Source organism: Guyanagaster necrorhizus, assembly GCF_019112545.1.
Source record: "Guyanagaster necrorhizus MCA 3950 unplaced genomic scaffold BT62scaffold_35, whole genome shotgun sequence".
Taxonomy (NCBI): Eukaryota; Fungi; Basidiomycota; class Agaricomycetes; order Agaricales; family Physalacriaceae; genus Guyanagaster; species Guyanagaster necrorhizus.
Genome location: NW_025064914.1, coordinates 3,184 through 30,803, shown reverse-complemented (window position 1 = coordinate 30,803; position 27,620 = coordinate 3,184). Strand labels below are relative to the sequence as shown.

General features: G+C 46.9%; 10 protein-coding genes across 10 annotated transcripts; 5 read left to right on the top strand and 5 right to left on the bottom strand.

Annotated features, from left to right (window-relative positions):
• Positions 1-5,108: 5,108 nt before the first annotated feature.
• BT62DRAFT_907633 (terpenoid synthase) lies at positions 5,109-6,401 on the bottom strand (the record flags this gene model as incomplete). Its single annotated transcript, XM_043183670.1, has 6 exons — positions 5,109-5,477; positions 5,528-5,810; positions 5,861-6,035; positions 6,084-6,122; positions 6,178-6,200; positions 6,250-6,401. The coding sequence occupies 6 exons, from the start codon at positions 6,399-6,401 to the stop codon at positions 5,109-5,111; spliced, it is 1,041 nt and encodes a 346-aa protein (XP_043035171.1).
• Positions 6,402-8,738: 2,337 nt separating this feature from the next.
• On the bottom strand, positions 8,739-9,374 carry BT62DRAFT_469420 (uncharacterized protein). The gene is made up of 2 exons (XM_043181049.1): positions 9,011-9,374; positions 8,739-8,958 (listed from the first exon to the last, which is right to left on the bottom strand). Exons 1-2 carry the CDS (start codon positions 9,153-9,155, stop codon positions 8,771-8,773), a joined length of 333 nt encoding a protein of 110 aa, XP_043035170.1. The 5' UTR covers positions 9,156-9,374; the 3' UTR covers positions 8,739-8,770.
• BT62DRAFT_1011233 (uncharacterized protein) lies at positions 9,239-10,291 on the bottom strand (the record flags this gene model as incomplete). The annotated part of the gene is made up of 4 exons (XM_043177762.1): positions 9,239-9,463; positions 9,502-9,593; positions 9,647-9,930; positions 10,131-10,291. The coding sequence occupies 4 exons, from the start codon at positions 10,289-10,291 to the stop codon at positions 9,239-9,241; spliced, it is 762 nt and encodes a 253-aa protein (XP_043035169.1).
• A 2,555-nt stretch (positions 10,292-12,846) lies between these two features.
• BT62DRAFT_1011230 (S-adenosyl-L-methionine-dependent methyltransferase) lies at positions 12,847-14,281 on the top strand (the record flags this gene model as incomplete). The annotated part of the gene is made up of 6 exons (XM_043177761.1): positions 12,847-13,080; positions 13,167-13,364; positions 13,418-13,765; positions 13,821-13,834; positions 13,886-13,968; positions 14,016-14,281. The coding sequence occupies 6 exons, from the start codon at positions 12,847-12,849 to the stop codon at positions 14,279-14,281; spliced, it is 1,143 nt and encodes a 380-aa protein (XP_043035168.1).
• Positions 14,282-15,477: 1,196 nt separating this feature from the next.
• Positions 15,478-16,885, top strand: BT62DRAFT_469141 (uncharacterized protein). The gene is made up of 4 exons (XM_043181048.1): positions 15,478-15,705; positions 15,766-15,893; positions 15,948-16,034; positions 16,092-16,885. The coding sequence occupies exons 1-4, from the start codon at positions 15,700-15,702 to the stop codon at positions 16,801-16,803; spliced, it is 933 nt and encodes a 310-aa protein (XP_043035167.1). The 5' UTR covers positions 15,478-15,699; the 3' UTR covers positions 16,804-16,885.
• BT62DRAFT_468952 (uncharacterized protein) lies at positions 16,886-17,268 on the top strand. Its single transcript, XM_043181047.1, has one exon. It carries the CDS (start codon positions 16,968-16,970, stop codon positions 17,157-17,159), a length of 192 nt encoding a protein of 63 aa, XP_043035166.1. The 5' UTR covers positions 16,886-16,967; the 3' UTR covers positions 17,160-17,268.
• On the bottom strand, positions 17,232-19,226 carry BT62DRAFT_936785 (short-chain dehydrogenase). Its single transcript, XM_043187185.1, is given in 9 exon segments — positions 17,232-17,721; positions 17,782-18,095; positions 18,154-18,185; positions 18,238-18,441; positions 18,489-18,669; positions 18,725-19,054; positions 19,094-19,145; positions 19,162-19,180; positions 19,206-19,226. The coding sequence occupies 6 exon segments, from the start codon at positions 19,017-19,019 to the stop codon at positions 17,644-17,646; spliced, it is 1,104 nt and encodes a 367-aa protein (XP_043035165.1). The 5' UTR covers positions 19,020-19,054; positions 19,094-19,145; positions 19,162-19,180; positions 19,206-19,226; the 3' UTR covers positions 17,232-17,643.
• A 1,797-nt stretch (positions 19,227-21,023) lies between these two features.
• On the top strand, positions 21,024-21,991 carry BT62DRAFT_1011226 (uncharacterized protein; the record flags this gene model as incomplete). The annotated part of the gene is made up of 6 exons (XM_043177760.1): positions 21,024-21,070; positions 21,117-21,289; positions 21,354-21,446; positions 21,490-21,568; positions 21,615-21,663; positions 21,851-21,991. The coding sequence occupies 6 exons, from the start codon at positions 21,024-21,026 to the stop codon at positions 21,989-21,991; spliced, it is 582 nt and encodes a 193-aa protein (XP_043035164.1).
• Positions 21,992-22,135: 144 nt separating this feature from the next.
• On the bottom strand, positions 22,136-23,434 carry BT62DRAFT_974338 (terpenoid synthase; the record flags this gene model as incomplete). Its single annotated transcript, XM_043189159.1, has 5 exons — positions 22,136-22,513; positions 22,561-22,843; positions 22,894-23,068; positions 23,211-23,233; positions 23,283-23,434. The coding sequence occupies 5 exons, from the start codon at positions 23,432-23,434 to the stop codon at positions 22,136-22,138; spliced, it is 1,011 nt and encodes a 336-aa protein (XP_043035163.1).
• A 1,500-nt stretch (positions 23,435-24,934) lies between these two features.
• BT62DRAFT_1079832 (uncharacterized protein) lies at positions 24,935-26,041 on the top strand. The gene is made up of 3 exons (XM_043179530.1): positions 24,935-25,173; positions 25,249-25,298; positions 25,582-26,041. The coding sequence occupies exons 1-3, from the start codon at positions 24,975-24,977 to the stop codon at positions 26,005-26,007; spliced, it is 675 nt and encodes a 224-aa protein (XP_043035162.1). The 5' UTR covers positions 24,935-24,974; the 3' UTR covers positions 26,008-26,041.
• Positions 26,042-27,620: the final 1,579 nt, after the last annotated feature.

Below are 27,620 nucleotides of genomic sequence, written 5' to 3'. Positions count from 1 at the left end.
TCGAAGTAATACGAAATGTATTTAAGTAGAACGTTTCTCTCTCGAGAGGCCAATTCTAGTTCTCTGTTACATTACTCTGCTCTCTACTTACAACAATTGGCAACTGGTAACTGAACACCAACAGATACTACAAGATTGCTTGGGCATGCCGATACACTGCCTTTGCCAGAGATGAGGTCCAGCACCTGCTGGCTAGGCTTTTGAGTGCATCTGGAATGGGTTTCTTCAACTATGGATTGGACTGTAGGCTGGACTTTGGGGGTAGGTGACACCTGTGATGGCTTTGCAGTAGGTGGATTGGACTGAGTTTTTGGCATTGACAGAATCTTGTGTAGCTCAATGTCTTCCTCCTCTTCAAGATCGTCAGTGGCAATATGAGTTGTGTCGAAATAGACATTTCACTTGATGGACACCATCTTGCTCTCTGTCCAGTAGACATGGGATCCATTGCTTGTTTCATCAAATCCAATCCACCAACCTTTATATATGTGGCCATTCAGCTTCATAGCCTTAGTCTCAAGGTGTACCCAGCATTTCTCTCCCCATTCCCACAACCCTTTTAGATCTGGCTTCTTCCCTATGACAGCTTCATAAGAAATCATTCTATCTAGAGCCTTTATCGATGTTCTGTTGAGGACCCAGATAGCATGGCGAACAGCCTCAGCCCATAAGAAGTGAGATAAGCCACTTGAATGTAGCATAGCCCTGACTTTTTCGATAACTGTGCAATTATACCTTTCAGCCACTCCATTGTGCTGTGGCATATCATGCACAGTCATCTTTCTTGCCATGCCAGCATTTTTCAGATGCAAGACAAACACTTTGTCAAAGTATTCACCTCTATGGTCTGAATAGAGGATTTTTACAGGGTGGTCATGCTGAGTGTGGATGCAAGCTTCATAGGTTTTGTACACTGTGAAAGCTTCACTCTTCTGGCATAAGAATTCAAGGTAAGCCCAACAAGTGCTGTCATCAATGAAAGAGATGAAGTAACAGCATTTATGCAGGGATTCTACAGGTGCAGGTCCCCATAAATCAGAGTGAATTTCATCTTCAATATTGGTTGCATATTCTTCCCCTTGAGCCTTAGACACTGGCTTTTGTGTAGCTTTAGCATAGACATATGACTCACAGAACCGTGGTTCTCCAGATGACTTGTCAAGCTTTACTCCAGTCATGAAGCCTTTTTCAACCAGATGGTGAGCAACTTCAGGTGAAATGTGGCCCATGCAGCAGTGCAATTGATCTAGAGTAAGCATCTCCTCAGCTGTCCCAGCCAAATCTCTCTCATGACAAATCCAATATAGGCCACCATCATCTTTTGGGACAATCCCAACAACCTTTCCATCTGGTGCATGGATGGTGCATTTTCTGCCACCGAAAGTCAACTTGAAACCAAGATTGTCAAGTCAGCCAACTGAAATGAGTGTATAGCCAACTTCAGGAGAGTACATGACCTCAGTGAGTTGCAGATTGCTCGCATTTGCACTATTTGGCATATCAATGCTCATCACACCCTTTCCAGCTGCAGAAAATTTTTGAGTGTTCATAGCATAGAATGCTTTGGGTGGAACAGACTGGAATGAGTTGAAATCATCATGGTAAGGGGAAATATGGCATGTACAGCCAGAGTCATAGAGTTCAGTATGAATTTGAACATTGGGTGAGTTTACAGTGTTGGTAACAGCTGCAACTGACTCTTCAGAAGCAGATACATCCTCCAAAGTCAGCATGCCAGATGTGGCATCCAATTGCTTGTCAACAAAGGAGTTCACATCACTCCAGTCAACATCTGAGAACAATGTGCTGCTCAGCTCATCCCATGACTCATCATCAACCTCTGAAAAAAGGTCAGTACCATTGTCTTTATCCTCTGAGTTCTCTGATAAGCCCTCAACTTCAGACTTGTCTGACTCAGAAACTGCAGTCAGCGATAGCATGTCATTAGCATCATCAACTCTGAATGCACTGCCGTCTTCCCAGTCTGAATCTGACGATTCCTCAGCCACATTGGCTATTTCACCCTTTGATCTAGAGGCCTTGCTGTCATTGTCTGATGACTTCTTCTCAGGGCATTTGTTTTTGAAGTGTCCTTCTTTTCTACATCCCCAGCATAATTTCTTGCTGGGTTTTTTGCCCTTCTTATTGCCACCTGAGCTTGATGAAACAGACATGGCTTCATCTTGCTCCAAGTCCTTTCCCTTTTCAGACTGCCGACTACGCTTGGCTCGCTCATGCTCCAGTTGGTCATATTCCTCAGAAATGGCATAGATCAGGTTCTTGGGATCAACTTTCTTGTTGGAACTAAAAAGCTTTGCGGCCATAAGGAGAGTCAATGCATGCTTAGCAAGATAGGGAGAGATAGAGGTGAGAATTGTTGAGCGGTAATTCTTCTCCTTGATGATGACACTGATGGAAGCTAATGACTCCTATTTCATTAACAGACTGTCAAGAAACTCATGAATATTGCCTTTGGCCAGGCAATGTGACTCCATAAACTGCTGCTGAAGGTCGGTTTGTGCATAGCTGCTTTTATCAGTAAACTCTTTTTCAATCTTTGACCAGGCTACAGCAACTGTGAGAAGATGCTGAATCTTTATAGCAACTGAGTCAGAGATCTTCGAGAGCAGGAGGTTCTTGGCTACAGCCTCATCTTTCTCCCATTCATCTAGCTCAGCCATGAGAGCTGTTGTGGGTGCAGTGAGAGAGGGTTTGGGCTTGGATCCATCGAAGTGATCCCATTTCCCTTTGGCTTGAACACCAGTGGAAAAGCAGAGGTAGAAGATGGACCAGTTGTCATCAGATGTGTTCAGTGTGGAGACATTTGATGGTAGGCCTGTAGTCAAGGCAGCAATGGCAGAAGTCATTTGAGTATGAAGGATGGGATAGAGTAATTCTCAGGGCCATATAATCTCTAAGAAAGTGATGCATGTTTGTAGCACCTAATAGAGTATGCTGTTAGCTATAATGTAGACTACAGAATACCAATCAGTGACATAAATGAAGTAATATAAGTAGATACTCACCCTCACACAGTGTAGTGATAAGCAGAAACATGGTGAGGGTGCTTGACAGACTGTATTCAATATATATAGTCCATCCCGACATAAAGGAGTATTGAGCTTGGCCGGCAGAATATGATGGAGCTCCTGCTTGCTAATCCAACAAAAGTATTTAGAGACAGTATCTTACAGCAATGTATCTCAGTCTTGAGCTAAGGTTTAATATACTTACTAAACTCTTTGACTGTCTGGTATGAATACCACTGCCACACTGGTGGACATATTCTACCAGCCTTGCCAATTCATTTCTCTTCCTCATATTCTCATTGCTTGTCTCATCATTCTTATCATACTTCTATATCAACAGCAACAGTGCAATCCAGACTTGGACTCTGGTGGAAGCAGTGCCAGACATTGGTGATTATTTTGTGGTAGCATAACAGGATAGGACTGGAATATTAACTGTATTTTGGGTTTTAGATTAATTTGAGTTCCAAACTATAAGGGTTTCAGTGTCAGAATACAAGTTCTTCAGTTTTGAGGACTGCTAGCCTGCCAAGAGTGCAGCTAGTCAAGCCTAAGTGCTTGATAGACTTAGTATTTGGGTTTCAGAATATTCTAAGTTGATTTGGAGTGCAATTGTGCATCAATTCTAAGTCTTAATTGTACTTAACAATCATGATAAACTACTCTCATGAGTATTGCATCTTAGAAGGCAAGATAAGACTGAATAACCATATTTATCAACTGTTCTCTTGCTTTATTCAAGACTGCAGAGTGCTTCTATCATACTTGAAACAACTAACCTCAATTGTATTTGGTGATAATGTATTGAGTGGTTAGATATTAGTGTTGAGAGTACACTCCTTATTCACTTCTCTTAGCCACTTAGCCATTACCAAGCACATCACCATTTCCTGTCTTTCTTGCATTGCCTTGCTATCTTGGGATCTTTGAGGTCAGCATGCCTGTTGAGGTGTATCCATGCTCATCAAGTCTGGATATAATGGCACTTGCTTTCTACAATTCCAGGGTGTCCACAGTGGAGAACCTGTTATTCTGGATTGATGATATCCTAGAGGTTGCAAGACTGGCACCACTGCATATACTGACTGTGGCACTTGCAATCAATTTTCATCATAATGGAGTGATCAAGTGGTGAATGAGTAGAGAGAGCATTCATTTGATGGAGCAGGAGGGATGAGTGTTTGTGGTTTTTTGTACAGACAATTACTGTCATGGTGGGTTAACAATTCATGGCCATGCCAGTAGAATTCAGCTGATTTTCTCAGAGCTGCAGGTCCCTTCTCTGCTTCTCAGTGGATGGAGGACCCAAACTGATGCATTTCATTTTTTGAAAACTTTGACATCTATATCTGGTTTGGTGTGAAGGTAAGTAGTGAACATAGATAGACTCCAATGCCTTACTCTTAATTGGTTTTCCTTGAGACTCTTGTTTTCACCTTGAGGTGGTTTTAATATACAGACCATCAGTTGCAGATGCTACACTGTATTAGTACAATTACTATTGTATGCATGCTATCACTTTTTTTCTTCCTTTCCAATACACTTCTCAAAGTTATTTATTTTCTCGTGTCTACTAACGAGTCCGTCCCACTACATATCTCGGGATGAAAGATCGGAATGGGTCCACAAGTGAGAAGACCTACAATACAATATACAACATTTCAGGTATCGACCGATTTACTCCACTGTTTCCTAACAAGCATGCCATGTAACTATGCAGTTAGCATCTTTCAAGGGGAGGTAAAAATGACGGTACTATCATGCAGCCGGCGGTCCATATATCAACCGATTTATTCCTGCCAGCACGTAGAGCCGCCTCTGGAGGACATATGCGGATGGGACAAGCCTCCTGGTAAAGTGTTTGCAGTACTCTCAATTGATTCTCAAGTAAAGTGCGTTTCAGTTTCCTCCGGATAAGTACTAAGTAGCATAGTATCCAGCACACCACAAAACATGATCTCTCGAGCAGACAGAAGAGGACAATCCTTATATATGAAACTTTTAATTATTGAGAATTTGTACACAAGGCGTTCGGGACTGCATAAAGCAGCACGATGGAATAGTGAGCCACGAAAGAGGTTAATATGCGTGTACGAGAAGTGGCTCGCTTGCTGAAAGCTGCTTGGGCATAAGAGTAACCATCCTATGCTGTTGAACCGCTCTGCCGCTGGATCCAAAGTACCGCCCACTTTCGAAATTCCAACATTCGTTACCCCGGACACAGCTTGCGAGGCCATGCAAGTAGAGAGATGCAGTGGCATCGGTCTCAGGTCCCCACGATGGTATCTCCGTCCACAGCCTCAGAAATGTATTCCTGGTCAACCGATAACGATCTTCCACCCAGGAGAGTGCATCATGAAGGTCGCAGTTCCGGTCGTTCATGACAGACGTCAGAATGTTATGAGGGTACTCTTCCAAGGCTTGTTCCTTATTATATGAAGCGAGGTCCTAGGAACATGATGAGCGTTGGAAGAGGACGAAAATCTAGAAAAGCCTACATTATCCAAAATTATCATATCGACGCCCAGACGTCGCAGAGCGACGACAATTGGGTGGTTGAACACCTCGTCAGGCAAGTCGTAGCCAAGTTCTAACAGTGCGTACGACGGGTAGGCACCGACAGTCTGACGACGAATATCAAAGTAATCTTCGACATTCCGAATATGATGATGGTGCCGATCCTTTGCTTCTTGGACCACAGCAGCCACATAATTCCCAAAACCTTCAATGAAGTGCTTCTGAGATGTATTGCTGGCCGACTTTACACTAAGAGCCCAGAACCTGTAGTTGATGGTCAGAATCACCTTGGCATGCAAATAAAATACCCGTACTCTTGTGCAATGACCCCAAGAACGACCTCGTCAGTAGGTCGCGGTTTGGAAGGGTTTTTAATAGCGTCCATAACGATATCTGCGTATTGTCGGACAATTTCGGGTGGTGCACTGTCAGTATACTCGTCGAAAGCGAACACTACGTGGAACAGATCACATCCGGTGCGAAGATGTTCTATGAAAGGGGATTAGAAGCAAATGGACCAGGGATCGAACTCCGTACCCTTTGTTGCTGTCGAGTATGCTAGTGAAGCCAACAAACCTTGGGTCGGCGTCAGTAATCACCATATACTGTGACTTTAGAGGAAATATCATACTAGAATCACAGCGCTCATATGCTCTGGAAATGCGCAATGAGCGGGGAAAAACGGAGGTACCTGGGAGCCTACCGCTGAGCTTCTGGCCGAAATGCTTTTAACGACCGAAACCAAGTATTCGACACAGCCTTTACTTCCTCGTAATGAGGATTGTTATTTCGTGGCCATGGCCAGTAAGCGAGGGTATCAGGAATGCGGAATACAACGTCAGATTGAGTGTCCATGCTGCCAAGGGAAGCTGATGTTTCTGTAATCGCGATATGTTCTGAACTTTTATACATTTACAATCGTCGGAATGACAATGGGTTCAATTTTCCTGAAGGAATAAGCTGTCGACAAGTTGCGGAGACCATATCAATATCCGCCTTAGGAATTAAATTATTAGGCAGAAATCTTTGGCTGGTGTGTTACCATTAGCATATGATATTTCGGGAAGAAATGTGGCTTACTCTTTGAGCAGGCTTGTAACGGGACGGACGTGTTGATTTTAATTAATGCCGTAAGTTACTTCGTGCCGAGGTGACATGATGAATGGGCATGCGAAAACGCTTGCCTGGGGCAATTGACTCTTTAGAAGTTCAATTGAACATGAGGCACACTACGACAGAACCTAACAAGCGATCTCGATTGCCGCAGTCAATGACGTGAACATCAATGGCCATCAAGCCATTACGTCACTGGCCTTAGAGATTCTGAGCTGACACGCAAGCAAAACCCATCCCAGATGAGGAGTACGGCAAACTCAGACCATTAAACGCGTAGGCTTTGTGCCCTTGTCCCGTAAGCAATGGCTGGACGGTGTTACGTCGACGTTACTGTCGGAATGACTAGTGCGATATGAGCAGCTAGAAGATAACATATCAAGAAGTGAAGATATGACACTGAGGCATTTTTATACAGATGAAGACCATTCCAACTTTGGCCATCAAATGAACTTCATTTTGGTGCGCATCCCTCAATAACCTCACCTCAGTTTCTACTCAACGCTCCTGCTAGTTTCTTGTTAACCAGGTGGCGGGATCCATTGACTTTGAATTTTTGAAAACTGGAAAGACAATTTTAGCACTGCTTCGGATGGTGTGATGAAGGAAAGGAAGACGGCATGTAGCTGATGAAAGAAGGCTCGGACTCCGGCTCTCTTCTTTCACGAAAAGCGTGTCACTGTCAAACTCTATCCAAACAGCTGTAAGGAACAGACTAGTCCACGGCTTCTAGTATGTTCATGCCACTACAAATTCAGCCAAGTATGCCTCAAGACTGAAAGATCATAATTGAGACATCATCCAGTAAAGATGGAGCTCGAGTCCACGACCATTATAGTCAGATGTTACCAGTCCATCTCTGCCAGAAGCAATATCCGTATCGCCCTCGATCCATTGATTACGAAAACAGCAGAGAAAATGTTCCCACCCTGTCTTCCGACTCGGATGCATCCACGGCCATGATAATCAGATTTACCTTCCCACCTTTTCTGGCCCTTCGAAAGGCAGTGTCCTTATCGCCTGGCCCCCGATCCATCCGCCATTACCAAAACGGCGCATAAAAATTTCCGGAGTATTAGCGACCCAGTCCTCGCGACTCGGATGGATGCGGCCTCGGTGCTGGGGCGAAATCGGAGGGAAAGAAACTGTTAGATCAAAAATCCGCTGTTCGCATTGACACACATGCGTTAAGCGGCGTTAGATGACGACACGTGCTCACTGTGTTCCAGAGGTTCTTCAGTGCTCATATCTACTGCCGAGCGAAAATTTCGGTGGTCCAGGAAAACGATAACGAGATAAAGAAGTAGAAGGCAGATTTGATTTTGAAATTCAATTGATTTTCCTTTCAGTCTGCTTCGTACTATCGCGTCTATTTTCACCACGCTAATCCCTGGTACTCCGTTACAGCTGATTTTGCGCATATACTCAACGTTTAGGATCCCGCTGGTTACTTACTAGTTCCCTCGTCGAATCTTGACGACGGCCGACGATGGCACGACAGAACTACCTGGATGGGTAGCGTGGAGGTGCTGGAGAACAAATTCGGCTCCTATAACAGGCACGTCATGGAATCCTTGTTGTGGCTGTCGTCAATTGTTGCACACCCAGGGCTGGTGCATCCATGCACTGACAATGTACTCGCGCAGGTAACTCACCACTTGAAGGGAGTGCTGTAGATACTTCCGCAGAACCAAAGGGCGCTCGTTTTTGTGAACGTTATGTTTGGCTCCCGTCTGTTTCTTGAATCCATATGCTACGCCAGCTAGGGGTGAGTCAAATTCGGCATGTTCTCCATCCCAAATCCTGCTCCAGGAATTATGGCACTCGAAGAGCCAGCACGACAAATCATCCAGAGTCCGCAGAGACGTCATCCTCCAAGGGTCGATGCTGCAGAGGACGAGTTCGCATTCAATTTCAAGGTAACTTACGCAGTTTCGTGGTCGTACCTTTTTTTGAGCTGCTCTGAATGGTCTTCATAGAATTGGAGCAACAGACGATCATACGTGATGTGGATGTATTACGACCATACTCCTTCGCCCAATAGATCTTTGCTTCGTGAGAAAAGTATGTAGAGACCCGCTCCATCGTATAGATATATAACATGGAACATCTCAGTTAGAATTGAGCCACCAATGGCTCAACAACTCCTCAATACTCGAACGTTCGTTCGGCTCGATAGTCAACGTCCTACGCATAAAATCCATACAATCCAGCGACAATATCACAGCGCCACCACTCTGCTCCTCTATCAAAGCTTCCAAAGACTTCTTGGGAAATACATCTTTGTGTCGAAGGGTACCTGTGCACAAGGAGCTGAACACGAACTCGGAGACCACAAAACTCGGTCTCACCATCGTTGCTGAACCACGCCTTGCTCAATCGACTGCGATTCCGAAGGCTCGTGGGGAACTCGCCCAAGGCCTGCATCTGGTAGGCGGGGAGAAGCAGTGAATCACACCGAACGGTGGAACAGAGGCTTCCCAACGAACATGCCATACAGCTACACAATCAGCATTTTTCAACAGGATAGCAAAAGACGGTACCATGCACCCGGCGCTTCATATATCAACCGACGTGCACTAGCCAGCACGTAAAGCCACCTCTGGGGGGACGTATAGCGACAGGACAAACTTCCTGGGTAAAGTGTTCGTCGGTTTTGTCCGCGTAGCAAGCTTCCGAGTGTACGTTAGCGTAACTCGAAAGGAGTGGACGACATCGATACAGTAACCGACACCAAAGCCTATCAACTTGAAGCTAAGCTCACCCCACGCCTTTGGATCAAGTTTGGGAACAATTGGGGCTCTCTGTTATCGTGACTGGTGTACCATCGGTATCTGGAAACGTGTGCTGCTGGGCAGAGATTAGAGTGCCCCAAACCCTCTTTGGGTAGCGCGTCTTGTGGGACTGTCGTCACGACGTTGGTGATTTTGACATCTATGCAAATGTTAATACTAGCACGAGAAGGAAAAAAAAAACGAAGGGCCTACCTGTGTATATGATGTTGCAATCGTTGTAAGCGTAGTCTAAGCCGGAGAGCACGTCTCGTATGACGTGTTTTGCACCGTGTTCTGGGATTCTGTAGCCAGCAAAGGATTGCTCTACCAGAGAGGGAAGATTGCATAGGGCCATTTCGGTTACGACGCATAGGTGTCGTCGATGTAGAACGAGTCTGTAAGGTGGACGACGTGCGGGTATCCGGGCGTGGGGTTTTGGCGGCGCAAGTGTTGAATGTACTCGAGCTCGTGGAGTTCTGGCGCTTGTGTTGCCTCGTCTGATTAGGTATCAGCACAAAAGTAAGGAGATGAAATTATTCAGGCGCGCGCCAGTCATGATCCTGAGAGCCGCATCGCTGCGTAGGGTATTAGTCACAAAGTCATACACAAAGTTCAGACTTGCATATTTGCTTCATTGTCGCGTGCGATCCAGACTGTTGAATATTCTCCCCATCCCAGTTTTCCGGTGATGGTGTACCTTCCGATCGCATAGTCGTCGCCAACCTGAGTGGGGTGGTAGTCGCCACGTCGATATCTATTTCTAGGCTGGTCCATGCAGATGAAGAGTTCCGTAGAGTCTTCATTATTGATGGCAATCTCTTCTTTGTTATGAGCTCCCGGAATCGGTGAGACTAGCATTTTGAGCGGGCTTCATAAGCGTGGATAGAAGTGGGGGTCTTCTAACGATCTTCAGAGAGGACAGCAAGAACCTTTGTATCCAGCGCAAGCCAAGTTGTGTCGCTACTTTGAATAGTTTTTGAAGTAATGGGTACTGAGCATTAATGAGCTCTTAGAGTCCTCCAGGTCTCTTAGCGGGAGGCAAAAAAAGGCAGCTATTGCAAGCCTAATTCGATCCGTCATCCCGATATGGGCATCACCGCTCCTCTTGCAAATGTGCCTTGCGTTCCTGCCAAGCAGCGATAAGCCCGTCGTCAATGACTATTTCAAGTCTAGGGCGGCAGCTCGGTCCGATCCTCCTAAAAGGACCCTGGAACTCCTGTCACCTTCTTCCTTCCTTACGCCCATCGCCCCGCCGCTCTCGACGGCGCTATACGCTCTTTAACAGTCGCCATCATGCCTGCCACGGCCGTCGACTCAGCCCACGCGTTCATCCAAGAATCCCTCCTCATCATCCTCATCGCTTACCCAGTCCTCCTCTTCCTCGTCCTTGTCTACCCACAGGCCCTCATTTCGCCGTGCTTCCTCTTAGCGCTCACGACTCTGTGCACGCTTGTGGTCTCTGCGGCCTTGAGCGTCGTTTTCCTGGTCTTCCGCCCACCAGACAGTAGCGATGTTGAGGGTTCTTATGATGACGAGAAATTTGTCACACCCATGATTGTCATTTCAGAGTATGACGAGGATGAGAAATTGTGAGTATCTCAGAATCCATTTAGCATGATCACCTTCACCTCATTATCTATGGGCCGTCCGACGCAGATGAACATATACCAGGTTTTCGGGTCGAAATAGGTCCTCAAGGCTTCACTCTCGTTTTCTTTACGTGTTAGCGGGGCAATGTGTGCCGGAAGTCAAATTTATCGGTCATTTATGCGCAGAATTACACCGTGGAGTAAGATGATAACTTCTGCGAACAAGGAACAGAACAGGAACCTGCCGAGAACCTGCCAAGAACCTGCCGCGGTTGCTCAGCCTGCCTACGACTATTATTGGAGCAGCTAGTCTCAAATATAGCACGACCCGAACTCGATGCCTTTTCGGAAGTCTCCTAGCATCGTCGTCTACGGATGAACACCGGAGTGACGATCACTCGATGTGCACACGCTCAAATTTAAAGAGCGTCAGCAGCAGTTAAATTATCTCTTGACGTGCGTTGTAAATCTGGTTCAGGCTACTCGCAAGACAATTGCCTCCTCTTCCCTTCACCCTCGAAACCGATGGGTCAATACTGGCAAATCATCGACATGGATAGACGCGGGCATCTCGACAACTTGGGCGAACTGGACGAGTTCTTCTCAATTCCCCACTATTTTGCCGATATCCTCCCACCTCTTGGCGGACTCGTCACGGTGGGTGGACTGTCGCATCATGTGTATCGGAGATTATATGAAAGATTGTCCACCAGGTGTCCCCACCTCTGAGAAACTTGCCGAGATCCAGAAGCTCCCTGACACCTAATACGGGGCGACGTTATATACTTTGATGGATGAGTGTTATCAGAAGGGAATAAACGACCAGGTGTAACACATACTCTGCCCTTGGATCCCATGTTCCAACGTCGAACATCACGGTCTGTTCTCTGACCAATGACCCCATTATCGTGACGAGGCGGTATTCTTCCACTAGTCCTCAGTGGTACTCGCGACTCTGCTCGTATTCAAGGTCAGCATGCCGACACTCACATTGATCAGCCTTAATTATTAGTGCAGAACTGGATTTCGAATGCGAAGGTAGGTAGACTGGTGAGAAAGGCAAAGGTCAAATTTGAAATTAGGTAGGGCCCACTTTACCGTCCACAAGCATAGGACTCGGAATCAACCACTTCCTGGAGAATTCAGTAGGAAGAGAGGTGAAGTCGCTTATGTAAGTCTTGATATGCAAAAGTTCATTGATTACTACCCAAGGTGTAGAAACTTGAAGTCGCATTTTCGGCGGTTATTCATGGCTGGTTTATGGTTATGCGGATACCCTTTTTTTGTGCGTTACCAGTCCGGTTTATGACCAATTACGAGCTACGCCGGAACTTTTCAATGCATTTACGACAGAAGACAGCGATACAGCCTCATGATAGTGACCCAATTAACCTGCTGCTTCACGTGTCGTTACATCACCTTAAGAACACCGCATCGCTGGTGCGCTGCGTCGAGCCTCCACCAGGACCTTGCTGCGTGAGGTAGCTAGGTAGTGTTACTCGGCGGTAGCGGACGCCGATTGCAGAGATGTGTGCACAGCATGGGCCGATATTCTGAAATGTACGAGACACGAGAACGAGGTGACGAAGCTTCCCTTTCTCTTCAATGAGGGTGCAGCTAGCTTGGCGTACGGCATATACGCTGGTTGAAGTAATCAATCAGAGCACTATGAAGGAGCTTTCCTTCCCCTATGACGCACTCGATGGGAAGGAGTCTGGCTAAACACCTACTTCTGACGACAAATATAGGGATTGCATCACAATATTGACGATAAGTCGCGCTTATAAGCCACAGACTTTGGGACTCTAATTCCCTACCCAAAATATGACTTCCCAGCTGTCCCAGCTTGTCTCTCTCATCTCAAACGCCACCAAATCCGTAGAGGATGCCTTCGCAAAGACGGCTAAACCTGACGTCCCTTCGTTGGACGACACCACTCCCCATCCCTTAGATGATCAGGTATCATCTACGGAGATGAGAGAAGCCATCCAAACGATAGAGGGCGCATGCGCTCAGCTCTGCGCTCTCGTTGCTCACCCTAACCGTGCCATGCTAAACGTAAGGTTTTTGTTAGGATTGAACAGCACTCAGCATGATGCTCTTGAGCACAAACGGTGCATCGGCCTTTTCCGATCTTATGTGAGTCCGGTCCTCGAATGAAAGAACAAAACGCCAACATGATCCATCTCTGCTTCAGAACAGACGAGACAAACAAAGCGGCCGCCATGCTCACCGAAAACTTGAAGGATCCGGATTGGGGACATTCATATTCGCCTGTCCACACTCCTTTCAACTCCTGGAGCAAGTATCCTGGAACAATGTTCTCGTGGTATCAGGGTCCGGTATGTGTCGCGTTCCACTGATATTCAGGTTCTTGTGTTCGGAATTAGAATAGGGAACAGATATCGGAGCTGCGAAAGGCATCCGTTTCGGGAAGGGAATGAAAGGATGGGGTGACTTCCTTGAAACGTCAGCTGTCGTCAATGCATTTCCGTGGAGCGATCTTCGTGATGGTGCCATTGTATGCGATATGGGAGGAGGAATCGGCATCGTCTCTATGCAGTTGGTTGATGCCTATCCCAACCTGCGCATCGTGCTTCAAGATGTACCTGCACAGATCGAAGTGGCAAAGAACGAAGTTTGGCCAAAGTTCTGCCCAATGGCTATTGGCGAAGGGCGCGTAGAATTCAAAGCTATGGATTTCTTTGCGGAATTACCGGTCAAAGGTTGTGATGTGTACTTTGTGAGCACGCCATCTCATGCTGATTGTTTCTCCCTTTGACCATAATGATCCGAAGCTGAAAAATATCTTGTTAGTCGCATCCTCATGAAGCCTGGGCTGGGTACTTACCATTTTTTCTAGACATGACTGGCCGGACAAAGAATGCAAAATGATTTTAAGGAATTTGGTGAACGCTATGTCGGCGAATAGTCGTCTGCTAATCAGTACGTTTCCTCTCCGCCATGTCTTCCGCCGCTGACTATGGTCGCAGACGACTACATCATTCAGCATGTGAATAGAGACGGCAACACGCCCGGGTCGGTATCAGATCTTAAGCTAGCGCCGGAACCTCTTCTGCCCAACTACGGTGCGGGGGGCATGACCCAGTACAACATGGATCTGGCAGTTATGTGCTTGTTCAACAGTCAAGAGCGCACTTTGGAGCATTTCATTGAACTGTGCCAGGAGGTTGGCTTGAAGTTTGTGCGTGTATGGGATGCAGGGGAGACCAGTATTGTCGAATTTCGTTTGGAGTGAAGGCCCGTCCACAGTGGGTCTATCAGAAGGATATGCTAATAACATGATTCGAGCGTATATGTAGAGACTAAAATCTCTTACCAAAGTATTGATAGCGAGTACTGAAAGGATCTCAGCCTAGACGTTCACAAGAGCCTTGCAAAGATCATGCAAGATCGAGAAGGAGATCTTAGGGGGAAATAGCATACCGCAGAGAGGGAAAAATCTCCTTGCATCTCCATCAATCTAGCCCGCAATGCTGCATAAATATTAGTAGTAAAATGCTATGAAGGTTCTGGAGGTATTTATAAAGAGGCGCCGCATGAAAATCCAGAGGATACAGGGAACAAAATTCGACCTTACGTGCTAAAATCAAAACATTGGCAAAATATTGCCGTAATGCATCCAGGATCCTGGCTGGACCAGCAGATATATGCTCCTTCAACGACACCGAGAATCAACGAAGCTGCTACTGAATCTGTCGTCGTCGTGGTAAGAAGGCAAAAAGGAGGGATGATTACGTGAGCCGACAATCTTCGTAGCAACTTTCACCCTGCAACTGCTGCCTCTCGATGTCTCCAATTCCCTGCGGCTTCAAGCGAATGGCGCTAGGAGGAAGTTATTACCTGGTTCATTTACTTGGTGCTGAGCTCACTTTTTCCTTCTGACCCACAATTTTTTGGTGCATTCATATATTTCAAATCTCAGATATGATCATCAACGAGGACTCGAATCGAGATTTCAGTGTCAATCTCGCTACAGGCTGCGGAGAATCTGATGAAACATAAATAACAGACAATGATAATTCTTTCTGTGCCGAACAAGAAGGTGGTCTTAGTATCGAATTTTTTCCATTCAGTACTAATCTCGCTGAAGTGTCGACGTGTCACTCGAGCGTCGAATTTTTTAGCAGTCTGAGTACTTTGTCCCTTAAAAGATGCTGTCATTATTGATGAATCTTGCGCCAATTCGGGGAGCGTGCACGCGCTACGAAACTCTACTTTGTATCCAAAAAAGGATCGTCTCCGACAGGTAGTAGCCACTCTTCTGGGTTTTCCCCATTTCACGTCCCGTTCATAGTGTGTTTCTCTCCGTCTGTAGTTGTAAGTATTGGAGTCGTTAGGCCAGTAATCAGGCAAGAGGAACGGGAAAAACACAGTGCGATCCCTTTACGGAGATGCAGGGTTCATCAGCACCCGTGTCCGCTCGCAGAACAACGACAATGTCGGACCTTGTTCCTGGGTGGTTCTGTCCTGCTCCCATCTTGATTACAGTTTAACCAGCCGTTACGGCGTCTTCCGCAGGAGAACATGGCTGAAAATCTCGATCCAGCACTGGTTCACAGGTTACCAGGTTTAAAGTCATCCTTCAACTTGCATCGTTGCAAGAACACCCTCTGACATTTTCCTCCCACCTACCCTTGCTTCCTGATCCCTCCCATGGCGGTCAGACAATTTATTTTTGCTCTTACGCCTGTTTCTTTACTTACCTTTATTTTATTCCAGCGCCTTCAAGCTAAGCACCCACAGATCTATGCCTGCACGTATTCTGGATGCAGGGTGAAAATGACGAGGAAGCACGACGTCCAACGACACGAAAAGACTCACCTCACAGGCGAGCCTTTGACAACACAGTCAGAAATGCTTTATATCTTTCTCTTTCTTCTCTGACAATGGTTCCGACACAGAAAATTCCCATGCCTGAGCACTGAGTCGGGTTGCCCCTTCAGCAGCCTGCAGCTCAGTAACCTAAAAGCTCACATTCGGGCTAAGCAGTGAGTCGTCCAATGTTCCATCTTCTATAATAGCTGTACTTACCACTAATATCTCAGCCCCGAAGTCGAGCACCTTATGTGCTTCGACTGTAGACCGATGTACAGACGCTTCTCGGCCGCCGCCAAACTCGCTGAGCACAGACGAGTCGAACACCGGCTGACAAAGACACAGAACCGCTACCCTCAAACCGACCCGCACAAGCCCTGCCATCAAGTCGTCAAGGGACCCGAGGGCATCGTCGGTCCTCCGCCGGTGCCACTCAGCCTTCCCCCGCCCCCCTTTGACAGGTTCCCGCTCCCGCCCACCGCTCCTCCGCCTCGAACATCGACGCTGCCCACGTTTATTACCACACCCGCTTCGGCGTTCCCCAGCCATGAACCCGAACCCCGTCGTGATCCTTCTCGCCCTCGGCCGCAGTGGTATCGTGCCCCACAGCAGCCACCTCAACATCATCCAAGGCATTCCTCGCTCCACAAGAAGGTACGCGACACCTGTGGGATGAAGCGCGCCGCTCAACGGCTGCAATCGCAGGCTCGTACTGCTGGTGGAAGCTCTAGCAGGTTTCCTTTGCCCCTGGCTCTGGCTTGCCGACTCATCACTCCCTCCCGGCTCCTTTCTCCTTCATCCAGTGCGGCTTCATCATCTACCCATCACTGGGTATCATCTACACATACACCGCCACCCTGGGAGCTGGAACACCACATGCACCTGTGTTCACTTCATCGGGAAGAACGTCGCAGCGCGGAGTGCGCAGGATCTCTCCGATGATATAGCTGGCTCCAGATTGTCTTCGAGCGGGGGAGAGGAACTCGGGGTGGTAAGGATCCCGGTCGGTCGAGGTACCACATGGAATTTTGTCTTTACCGTAAAATTGCGGCTCGTGTTGTCCTTTTGTTGTCTTGCCTTTCACTACTCACTGTCTTGCTATCTCTATGTTACCACTGGTTGGACTATTTACCAGAAGCTCTTGTTTGCTATCAAAAGTTCTTTTTCCATCTCGCTATAGCCATCCTCATCCTCTGTTTTGTATGCTGTATCTACTCTACTGTCTTAAGATATATTGTTCTTCATTATGCTCACGGACATCTATTTCTCTTTTGATGCTCTTTCCAACTCGAACATAAATACATTTTCCAGTTTTCATCACTACAAATACACCTGTAGAGTAGGTCATGATAACTGTAGCTAATCCATTACATGCAAGCATAGTAAGTGTAAACAGGTCTGATTTTGGCAAAAGAGAAGGATTGAATGACTTGAGCAAAACATTACAAACTTTGTGAGGAACAACAGCAGGGCGAACAGAGTTTTTTCTACCCTTGCGAAATCATACAGAATGTTAGTTCAACGTGAATAAGTCAAGATTCGTGCATATACAATATAAAACACCGAGAGGTCACCCAGACATAGGCCGTTGCGGACCGGCCTGACAATCGAATCGACATAGTGTAAGACGAAAAACTGAGTGATGCATGATAGATAATAACGTATAGGGTTAACCAAATTAACACCAGCTCGCTTTCTTAAACAGACGAAGAGAATGATGATGCAAATCGACGCGTCATCACTCATCACCCTACATCCTACATGTTCATCAACTAGCGAATATCAGGCCTTAGCTAGATGAGCTTTAGCCACCTCCGGGACCTTAGGATCAACTTTCCCAAAAATCTCCAACATCTCCTCCTAAACACAAACAAATCAACCATCTACCCCACAAATGGCCCCGGCAAAAAAGCTACTCACCCAAACCTTATCCTGCACGATCTTGCCATCCTCGCTGATCACAAAGTCGCTCTCCTCCACGACCTCAGACAAGTGAATATACTTTCCCCGAAGCTTCTCCTCGTCATCTGGAGACCCCACGGCAGCATATACTATCTGCCGGCTCCCCTCTTCTGTAGTGAACGCTAGCTCTTTTCGCATCTTTTCTAGGCGTTCGGCCTCCTCTGGAGGAGCACCAGATCCGAGGCCCGAGAAACAGAACCCGGGGTTAACAGAGTTAACGGTGATCGTTGGGACATGGGACTGCAGAGCGCGGGCAAAGAGAACATTGAGCACTGGCGAAGGTATGAGGCAGGTCCATCCATTGTGAAGAAGAGTCAACGTGTTACGCACATTTGGTATCAGAATATCGGCGTTTCATTACTCTGTTCACAGGTTAGCGACAGCGAGGGGTAGATCATATGGATTTGGACGTACTCTTTTGTGCAATAATCCTTGTCTGACAGCTTCACGAGGATATTGGGAGAAGCGATGACGTCCTTTTCAATCGACGTCCAATAATGCGTGTCGCTGGCGACGACCACCAGTCTTGGGTTGACGGAATGCTTGCGAGCCGTTTCGAGCATCTTGGGGATCAGACGAATAGCGAGTAAGCCGGGACCGAGGTTATTTGTATGCATACTGAGATGATGGTAAGCCTTTATCCTCTGGAAGAAGATCCCATATACGTTTTCTCCCAACCTTCGACTTGTTCGTATTCCCACATTACGACACCGGCATTCTCCACAAGGATATCTAATCGGCCCAGTTCCCGTTCGGCCTTGTCAGCGAACGGGATGACGCTGCTGAAACTCGTGAGATCAATGATCCAAAGCTCCGCCTTGGTATAGCCAGTGTCCTCCTCGATCTCTGAGAATACCAGGATGAGCCGGGCTTGTAAATGTGATAAGCGAATGAAACATGCGGGCTAGAGCCTTCTTCCCCTTTGCTTCGTCTCTTGAAGTCAGCACTAGCCGCGCAGGGTTCATCCTAGCGAAATGCTTCGCAGCTTCGAATCCCAGACCGGTGTTGGCGCCAATCAGGACGAGTGTCTTCCCGCTTAGGTCGGCGGTAACAACGGCGGGTGGGGGTCTGGTTTGGTTTGCGACTAATTGTTCATGGGTTCTGGGAGCCATTACGAGGGATAGTGAAGGACGAGGTCTATGCTTCCCAGCTTTATATGTGATCTTGAACCGGAGTCTGCGCTCCCATGCGTTCATGCCGATAGCCTACGCAAATGCTGATATTTATAGCGAGCATGACCGAACGGCGACATTAAGGTGCTTAGTAAAGAGGCCTGTAGTGGGATGGACGGAAGATTGTTGGTCATACGGCTAGCAATATAGGGAAAAGATTACATACTATCATTTTGTCCGGCAGTGAGATCCATGAGTTGGGCACATACACTAATGAAAGAAATCATGGTCGCTAAACAAAGAACAGTACCGCTTACGTCATGTGTAACGCGGAAAATTTGAGTGCTTACAAGGTCTGCTGACTCTAGATCACAGGACGCCTGCAGCATTTATGCATGCGATAGTATATTGACTGAGGGAGGCATGTGAAGCGCTGCAAGTAGTGGTGGTGGAAGCATACTGAATAAGTTCTCGCGTATTTTTTCCAGCGATAGGGTCCGTTTCGTGCCAATGTCGCTCTCTCGAAGAACGACGAGATCCAATGGCGAACATCAATGTCTGTAAGTTCGGAATTAGACGCGCCTTTTCAGCATAAAAGACAAGGATACCTCTATAGAAAATTCTAGAGACGGTTGGAAGGGACAACGCGCTCTGTTGGTTACCTTGAGACCGATGGTAGGAAAACAGGAAGGCTGCTAGCATTGAGCGGCGGTGATTGGCATTTGAGGAACGAGTCGAAGTTGATGGTGGTGGTGGGAGGAGAAGCGCATATACATATCGCATCACAATCTCTGGCTTCGCCGTTAACATTGATCTGGTCGAAGGTAACGATGACAGCGACCAGGACACGCGAGTTCTTTGCCGCTGAAATTGAAGCAGAGTTTCTTCTCCCCTTCCTTGCTGCCACCAATTCGAACCTGGTGCGCCTACGTAGGTCCACCACATATACGGACTGGTATCTTCCCAATCAAATTCCTGAGGATTGGCCGAGGTATCTTGAATCACTATCCGCAGCGACAACAGTGCTATTTAGGATGTCAGCAAATAACGTGTCTTTCGACTTCAAAGGCTAAGAATGGACATGCAACGGGACGCCCTAGCTTTGTTTCCGCCGAAACAGCTAGAAGAGTGGTCATAGAGAAACATTCATACAACCATGAGAGGAGCTCGAGGAGTCGTGCGCTGCTCAACGTTTCTCCGGTGCGTCTTGATAGCTCCCCGTGTCCTGTATCAACGATTTATCTTCTGCTACAGAATGTCGATTGCTACTGGCAGGTTTGAGACCAGCCCGTTCTCATCGCCGGTCCCATTCGCGCGAAGCCGAGGCGACTATCTTCAAGGGGGGGGGTTATCTTCACAGCAGCTGCAGTCACTGTGCTTCCACCGCCATCCCCTCTCTGTCCTAGCTTTGCCACTTGGTTTAGGGAACAGAGAACGCAAAGATAGCTTGTCGAGAATCCCGTGGATTGTCAATAGCCTGTAGGTTGGAGCCCTGCATGAATGCTGGTGAAATATTCTCCTCTTCAGACGCTGCGCTAATGAGATAGCTTTGTCTACAAACCGAGGGGTGACAATGAGCAATGGCAGGCACGATAAGAGGTCCAACAACATACCTGTAGCCAGCAGATTTACTCCCCTACAAAGTCAACAATACCACTGGCAGTCTGCTTGGGCTATCCTGCACCATCGTCGGACGTCGCTGTCAATGTCGGGACCGCAGATATTCGAATATCGAGTTTTGGAACCATAGGAACCATAATGTTCAGTAGTGAAAGAACACAAGGAATATGGTAGGACTTGTCGCGGCCAAAATGAAATGTGGACGTGACGGTAAGGATCAAAGAGGCACAAATTTGAAAATCTCTTGCCCGTTGCCTCTTGCTTTTTACCCTCGTGCTCAAGTTCCATCATCTTCCTGGGCGCATCGTTGCCATCTTCATTGCATCGGCCTATGTTGATATCCACGTTCTAGCGCCTTGATGACCTCGTTGAAGGAACGATCTTATAGCTCATGGGTGCGTCCGTTATCTTTCGTTATTTCTTGGCTCAAGTGGACCCACTTTTGCCCAGTAGTATTTATTCGCTACCATGACATCCAATTGTCAGGACCCTGCGCATCGTTCATCAATATTTCGGTACATTCCAACCAAAAAAATACAATTACGTTTGACCTTCCCTCAGCATCGGCGACGCGCGAGGAGTCGACGCGTTGTCTGCAAACGATACGGAGACTTCCGAGTCCAACCAAGCAATCGTCACCCTTCCTTCACCTACCACCATCAGCATATACAAATTACTCGCCTACCTGCCTTTCGTGATGATTTCCACTCGAGAGATAAACCTCGCCTTCACTGGTTTATAGCAGGAACAAGAGCCAAGAGCGGAGTTCCTAGCCTGACGGGGGACATTAGTAAGCAGCGCCGTCGTTGCGACGTTTTAAAGGAACCCTCATCTCTCCAGTAGCGGGAAGGGATAATTGCGGCCACCAAGACAAGAAGGAATCCACGGCTCGTATGCATGCCGGTCTCTCTCAATGCCCATTTGAACCAATCAGCTTTCGTCACTTGGAATGAGAGGACCGAGTGCTTCCCTGGTGACTTCTTGTGTACGGAACCAGGAAGTTTTGACAGCGCGTGCGTCTCTCTTTCCTCTGTAGAGCATCTTACTGGTCTTCTCTAGTTCGCTACTCTATCTCAATCGTCCGGATGGCGCGGTAATCATATCGTCTGTGCGTTCCCGCGTCTGCTTTTCATACTCTTGTCTGACACTCAGACAGCCATTTCTATGCATACACATGTCTATCGAGTTTTGCTGCTCAATGTAATCATTACCTCTGGGGATCTATCAGCTGTTCGAACGTGACAGAGCACCTACGCGTTGTTGCTGAACAAGACAGATAGCTCCATGAATAGTAGGAGCATTTCGATCCTCGACGTGTCTCTGACACGGATATCGGGCCTTCGGTTGCTGATGAACGGTCTGATGTCATGTTTCATCGTCCTTTAGGTCCAAAAGGATCCGCGGCAGCAAAAGACGAACTTCGACATTTGTCCTAGGATACGATCGCGCAGCCTACAAAGGGATACGTCTCTTGGATAGGATGTCGCATCATGTAATGTCGTATTTGATTCTGGGTGATTTGATGCTAGCTGTTACTATTTCGTAAACAAGAAGCACGAATGAAATAGTCTAAGGAACGACTAAATGGACTGAGATTCGTGTATTAGAAGCGGATCGCTGATCGAAAACTGCTTGGGCATAAGAGTAACCATCCTATGCTGTTGAATCGCTCTGCCATTGGATCCAAAGTACCGCCCACATTCGAAATTCCAACATTCATTACCCCGGACCCAGTTCGCGATCCCATGCAAGTAGAGAGCTGCAATGGCGTCGGTCTCAGGTCCCCATGATGGTATCTCCGTCCACAGCATCAGAAACTTGTTCCTGGTTGACCGATAACAGTCTTCCACCCAGGAGAGTGCGGCATGGAGGTCACATTTCAGCTCGTTCATAACACAGATCAGAATGTTATGAGGGCACTCTTCCAGCGCTTGTTCCTTATTATACGAAGCAAGGTCCTACGAAACGTGAATATCTCAACTAGATGAAATACAGAAACCCCCACATTATCCAAGATGAACATATCGACGCCTAGACGTCGCAGGGCAACGACCGTTGGGTGGTTGAACACCTCGTCAGGCAAGTCGTAGCCGAGCTCTATCAGTGCGTGCGCCGGGTAGATACCGACAGTCTGACGACGAATATCAAAGTAATCTTCGACATTCCGAATATGATGGCATTCCCGCTCCTCCGCTTCTTGGACCACAGCTGCCACATAATTCTCAAAGCCTTCAATAAAGTGCTTCTGAGAGGTACTGCTGGCCGACTTTACAGCAAGAGCCCAGAATCTGTAGTTGATAGTCAGAACCACCTTGTTATGCAAGTAAAATACTCGTACTCCTGTGCAACGACCCCAAGAACCATTTCGTCAGTAGGTCGCGGTTTGTAAGGGTGTCTCATAGCGTCCATAACGATATCTGCGTATTGACGGACAATTTCGGGCGGTTTATTGTCAGTATACTCATCAAAAGTAAATAGAAGGTTCATCATGTCGCATCCAGTGCGGAGATGTTCTATGAAAGGGAATTAGAAGTAAATGGACCAGGAATCGAACTGCGTACCCTTCGTTGCTGTCGAGTATGTTAGTGAAGCCAACAAACCTTGGGTCGGCGTCAATAATCACGATATGCTGTGACTTTAGAGGAAATATCATACTAGAATCACAGCGCTCATATGCTCTGGAAATACACAATGAACAAGGACAAACGGAGGTAGTTGGGAACCTACCGTTGAGCTTCTTGCCCGAACGCTTTGAAGGACCGAAACCAAGCGTCCGACGCAGCCTTTACTTCCTCATGATGAGGATTAATCCTGCGAGGCCAGGGCCAGTAAGTAAGAGTGTCAGGAATGCGGAACACTACATCAGATTGGGTGTCCATGCTGTAAGGTGAGCGCGATGTCTCTGTACTGTGGGATGTCACGACTCTTTATATAACAGATGATAACAGTGGCCCCATTCGCCTCATCCTACTGAGACTACCTATTCCCTATCGTGTCTCGGCCTACTTACCTAAGGCATCCATTCTACTACAAGCATTGGAACCATATCGCTAGGTCCGAGAGGAGAATGGGGAAATGCTGGTGGTAGTCGCAGATCTAGCTACAGACAACCGGAGAAGTATGGTAATCCCGCCTAAAGGACACAGAGGATCCGGTCCATGCCAACGCTCCAAGCATGTTCCAGTTCGAGCACTAAGCGACATTCATCCCTGATTCTGAAATATCACATGCTAATGAACTAACTGGTGATGCTCCGGGGAAAACGATGCATTTTCTGGGATGGACGAGGCCTGTCCTTCGTGCCAGTTGATTTCCGCCCAGTTGAAGGACTGAAGCGGATAGTCATGCGAGCGTCTAGTATGCTCACTCGGGGAAATTGATTCTCTCAAGCAGTTGGATTGGGAGTTTCGATGGAATTAAAGAAGCATTCTCGAGCGATTCCCATTTATAACATTACTGAGCCAGAATCTTGTACCGTCCCTTCATTGGCTAGATCAGAACCATTCGAACTGAAGGAAGAGCGCAGTTGGATAACTTTGTCTATAGGTGAGAATTTGTGACGACCGCGACCCCAGTTGGGGTAGGTAGATATGTAGGTACTAGGCGGCACTGCACAGCAGTGTCCACACAGTGGATGCCAGTCCCAGACATTATGTACACAATAAGATATGGTCCGGGTTAAGACATATCGTATCTATCCCATTAATTGGCATAGGTTACTGTGTTAAAGAAGCGCAACAAACCTGTTGTCCGCTCGTCATCGTACACTCTGGTCCTCGTTGAAGTTTTTGCAGCGCGTGAGCCTCGCTTTCCTCTGTAGAGCATCTTACTGGTCTTCTCTAGTTCGCTACTCTATCTCAATCGTCCGGATGGCGCGGTAATCATATCGTCTGTGCGTTCCAGCATCTGCTCTTCATACTCTTGTCTGACACCCAGACAGCCACTTCTATACATACACATGTCTGTCGAGTTTTGCTGTTCAATGCAATCATTACCTCTGAGGACCTATCAGCTGTTTGAACGTGACAGAGCACCTACGCGTTGTTGCTGAACAAGACAGATAGCTCCATGAATAGTAGGAGCATTTCGATCCTCGACGTGTCTCTGACACGGATATCGGGCCTTCGGTTGCTGATGAACGGTCTGATGTCATGTTTCATCGTCCTTTAGGTCCAAAAGGATCCGCGGCAGTAAAAGACGAACTTCCGACATTCACCTTATGATACGATCGCGCTGCCTACAACGGATGTCGCATCATGTAGTGTCATGGGCTATTTGGTACTGACTACTTGTATTCCGTAAATAATATCGAATGACACACAGATGGAACAGTCTAAAGAATGACTAAATAGACTGAGATTCGTGTATCAGAAGCGGATCGCTGATTGAAAACTGCTTGGGCATAAGAGTAACCATCCTATGCTGTTGAATCACTCTGCCATTGGATCCAAAGTACCGCCCGCTTTCGAATTGCCAACATTCGTTACAACGGACCCAGATTGCCATCCCATTCAGGTAGTGAGATGCAATGGCATTGGTTTCACGTCCCTACGACGGTATCTCCATCCACAACGCCAGAAACCTCCTGGTCGACCAATAACAACGGTCTTCCACCCAGGTGAGTGCATCATGAATGTAAGGGATCCGTATTACGCTTTATATCCTTGCTTACTAACGGTGTTACACATGGTAGTTTTCATTGGTTATTTATCGGGATATCTGTTAACTTTTTACGGCCATCTTGTACGTCTGCCTTACCTAGTGTCTACTGGACCATCTCTGTTCAATACACCCTGTTTGCATGTGTATTTCTCCGGTCAACGGACCTCGTAAGGTGTCGTACTCTTTACACTTTTTTACACATCTTCAATTGTGTATTGTGCTGTGGAGAACCACAGTAGACTAACGCTTACAGATCTATTTTTCGAAACGATTTCTCTCTTCGATGGTCCACTTATCAGCATCGGAGAGCTCTGCGGCCTTACAGCGACCACCTACAAGTCCTGATTCTTGACACGACGTCGAGAGTTACCAACCGCTACCTATCTATACGCCCTCATTGTCGGGGCACATCCCATTACCCCCGACCACTACTTCTGTGCTCGCATCCAACCCTAGGGATGCAAATCTATTGTCTACGGCCGATGTGCTGCCACTTCCCTCGCACTGTAATGCCAGATATCGTCTATCAGGCATCATCATGCTGCCTGAAGGCACGCCGGCATTAGAGATGTCCATCATCAGACACCTGCATCCTGCGACATTTTCTGATCCCCACTCTCCTCCTCACTCGATCCCCCCCTCTGTGGCCAGATCGATCCGCTCGTCTCGCTCATCTCACCGGACGTCGATTCATGACTTCTCTGATGACATCATTGAGCAAGAGTTTGCTCGACAACGCCAACTGAGATCCATGGGTGTGTTGGATCTTTTAACAGAAGAATATAGATAAGATCTATGAACGAGCATGAGTAAGTAAGTATCAGACACAGTAAGGTATACATACCTCAGTCGGGCACAGCGAAGGTGAAATGACTGAGATACCTGGGTAATGACAGCTGGACTATACAGTGATTGAGAACAAACAGGAGGTAAGTAAGTATATATATAGTAAGATTGAAGAAAAGGTAATGGGTATACGATATGGATATCCTGCAACACTCCCCCATATCCATACCATTACAACAGTACAATAGTGAGGCTCTCCAAGTGGCCATGGTGAACATTACAGAGTAATGGCTTCATGAACATGTCAGCAGGGTTTGTGTACCCATGGATGAAGTCTATGCACAAGTCACCATCCCTGACAAGATCTTGAATGAAATGTTCATGAATCCAAATATGTTTGACCTTGTGATGAGAATGAGTATTCTTCATAAGAGCCATGGCCTCTTGGTTGTCACCATAGAGCACAGCCAGCCACAGCTGTGGGAGTTGGACCTCTTCCATCCAGGACATTATCCACATCATCTGCTGTGCTGCATGTGTCAGCAAAATATATTCTGCCTTGATAGTGGAGAGAGCAACTGTAGCCTGATGTTTTAAGCTCCAGAAAATGGGTGCCCCAGCCATAGTGAACACATAGCCAAAGGTGGAACATACAGTGTCTTGACAACCTCTATAATTGGCATCCACAAATCTAATGGGAGTCAATGGTTCACCATGTGAGAACAGAATACCATAATCCATAGTGCTCTTTATATAACCTATAATGTGTAGCAACACTTTTCAATGTGCAGGGCCAGGATTACTTTAGAAGCAAGATAGTAAGCTCACTGGATAGCATAGGTCTGGGCAAGTTGCAAGCTGTCTCCATATCATATGACCCAAAAGTCAGCAGTATGGAAACCTGGCCATATCATCCTTCTCAGCCTGGGTCTCTGGTGACTGTGAGTTATTAAGGATAACTCCAATGGGCAATGAGGTGGATCACAGAGTGAGATAGTTGAGATCAAAATTCAATATGATGTTCTCTCAGTATATTGGGAGAACAATATCATGCCTGCTTCAAGATCCTGATCAATCTTCATCCCCAGGAAGTAGTGATTCTCCCCCACATCATTAAGCTCTCATTTTTCTTCAAGCTTCTTCTTTCAATGACTTGCTTCCATGGCACTAGATGACACTCTCCACACATTGTCTGTGTATATATCTATAATAGTATAATCCTCACCTTGTGAGCCTATTGTCTGAACACAAGAGTCTGCATGGGATGTTTGGTATCCAAGTTCATCATACATCTTTCCAAGCATCTTGAATCAGTCATGACCTTCTTGCATAGTTTCATAGATAGTGTAAACAAGCTTACATATCTTATCCTTCTGACTCTTGATGACATATCTAGGAGGCTGGCACATATAAATGTTCTTCCCAGTTTCACTGTTCAGATATGCCAAGACAAAATCCACTTGCCAGAGGTGAAGATTGAGTTTCACTGCAACAGCCACTGACATGCAGACAAACTCAAGACAAGTTATAGCAGCCCAAGTGTCATTGTAGTTCAGGCTGAGCTGTTGAATGTACCTCTTTCCAACAAGTCTCACCTTGTCCTTGAGCCAGTTTTCA

What these genes read in the sequence shown, in the direction of transcription:
- BT62DRAFT_468952 (XM_043181047.1), top strand. Translation starts at nt 16,968, where the DNA reads ATGTTACCACTGGTTGGACTATTTACCAGAAGCTCTTGTTTGCTATCA.
- BT62DRAFT_469420 (XM_043181049.1), bottom strand. Translation starts at nt 9,155, where the DNA reads ATGGCATGTTCGTTGGGAAGCCTCTGTTCCACCGTTCGGTGTGATTCA. An exon ending in GGCGTGGTTCAGCAACGATG is followed by an intron (nt 8,959 to 9,010) that starts GTGAGACCGAGT and finishes CCTTGTGCACAG; the next exon opens with GTACCCTTCGACACAAAGAT.
- BT62DRAFT_1079832 (XM_043179530.1), top strand. Translation starts at nt 24,975, where the DNA reads ATGCTGTTGAATCACTCTGCCATTGGATCCAAAGTACCGCCCGCTTTC. An exon ending in AACAACGGTCTTCCACCCAG is followed by an intron (nt 25,174 to 25,248) that starts GTGAGTGCATCA and finishes TACACATGGTAG; the next exon opens with TTTTCATTGGTTATTTATCG. An exon ending in TAACTTTTTACGGCCATCTT is followed by an intron (nt 25,299 to 25,581) that starts GTACGTCTGCCT and finishes CACGACGTCGAG; the next exon opens with AGTTACCAACCGCTACCTAT.
- BT62DRAFT_469141 (XM_043181048.1), top strand. An exon ending in GGCGAGCCTTTGACAACACA is followed by an intron (nt 15,894 to 15,947) that starts GTCAGAAATGCT and finishes GTTCCGACACAG; the next exon opens with AAAATTCCCATGCCTGAGCA. An exon ending in GCTCACATTCGGGCTAAGCA is followed by an intron (nt 16,035 to 16,091) that starts GTGAGTCGTCCA and finishes CTAATATCTCAG; the next exon opens with CCCCGAAGTCGAGCACCTTA.
- BT62DRAFT_936785 (XM_043187185.1), bottom strand. Translation starts at nt 19,019, where the DNA reads ATGAACGCATGGGAGCGCAGACTCCGGTTCAAGATCACATATAAAGCT. An exon ending in AAGGATTATTGCACAAAAGA is followed by an intron (nt 18,186 to 18,237) that starts GTACGTCCAAAT and finishes ACCTGTGAACAG; the next exon opens with AGTAATGAAACGCCGATATT. An exon ending in TCGTGCAGGATAAGGTTTGG is followed by an intron (nt 17,722 to 17,781) that starts GTGAGTAGCTTT and finishes GTTTGTGTTTAG; the next exon opens with GAGGAGATGTTGGAGATTTT.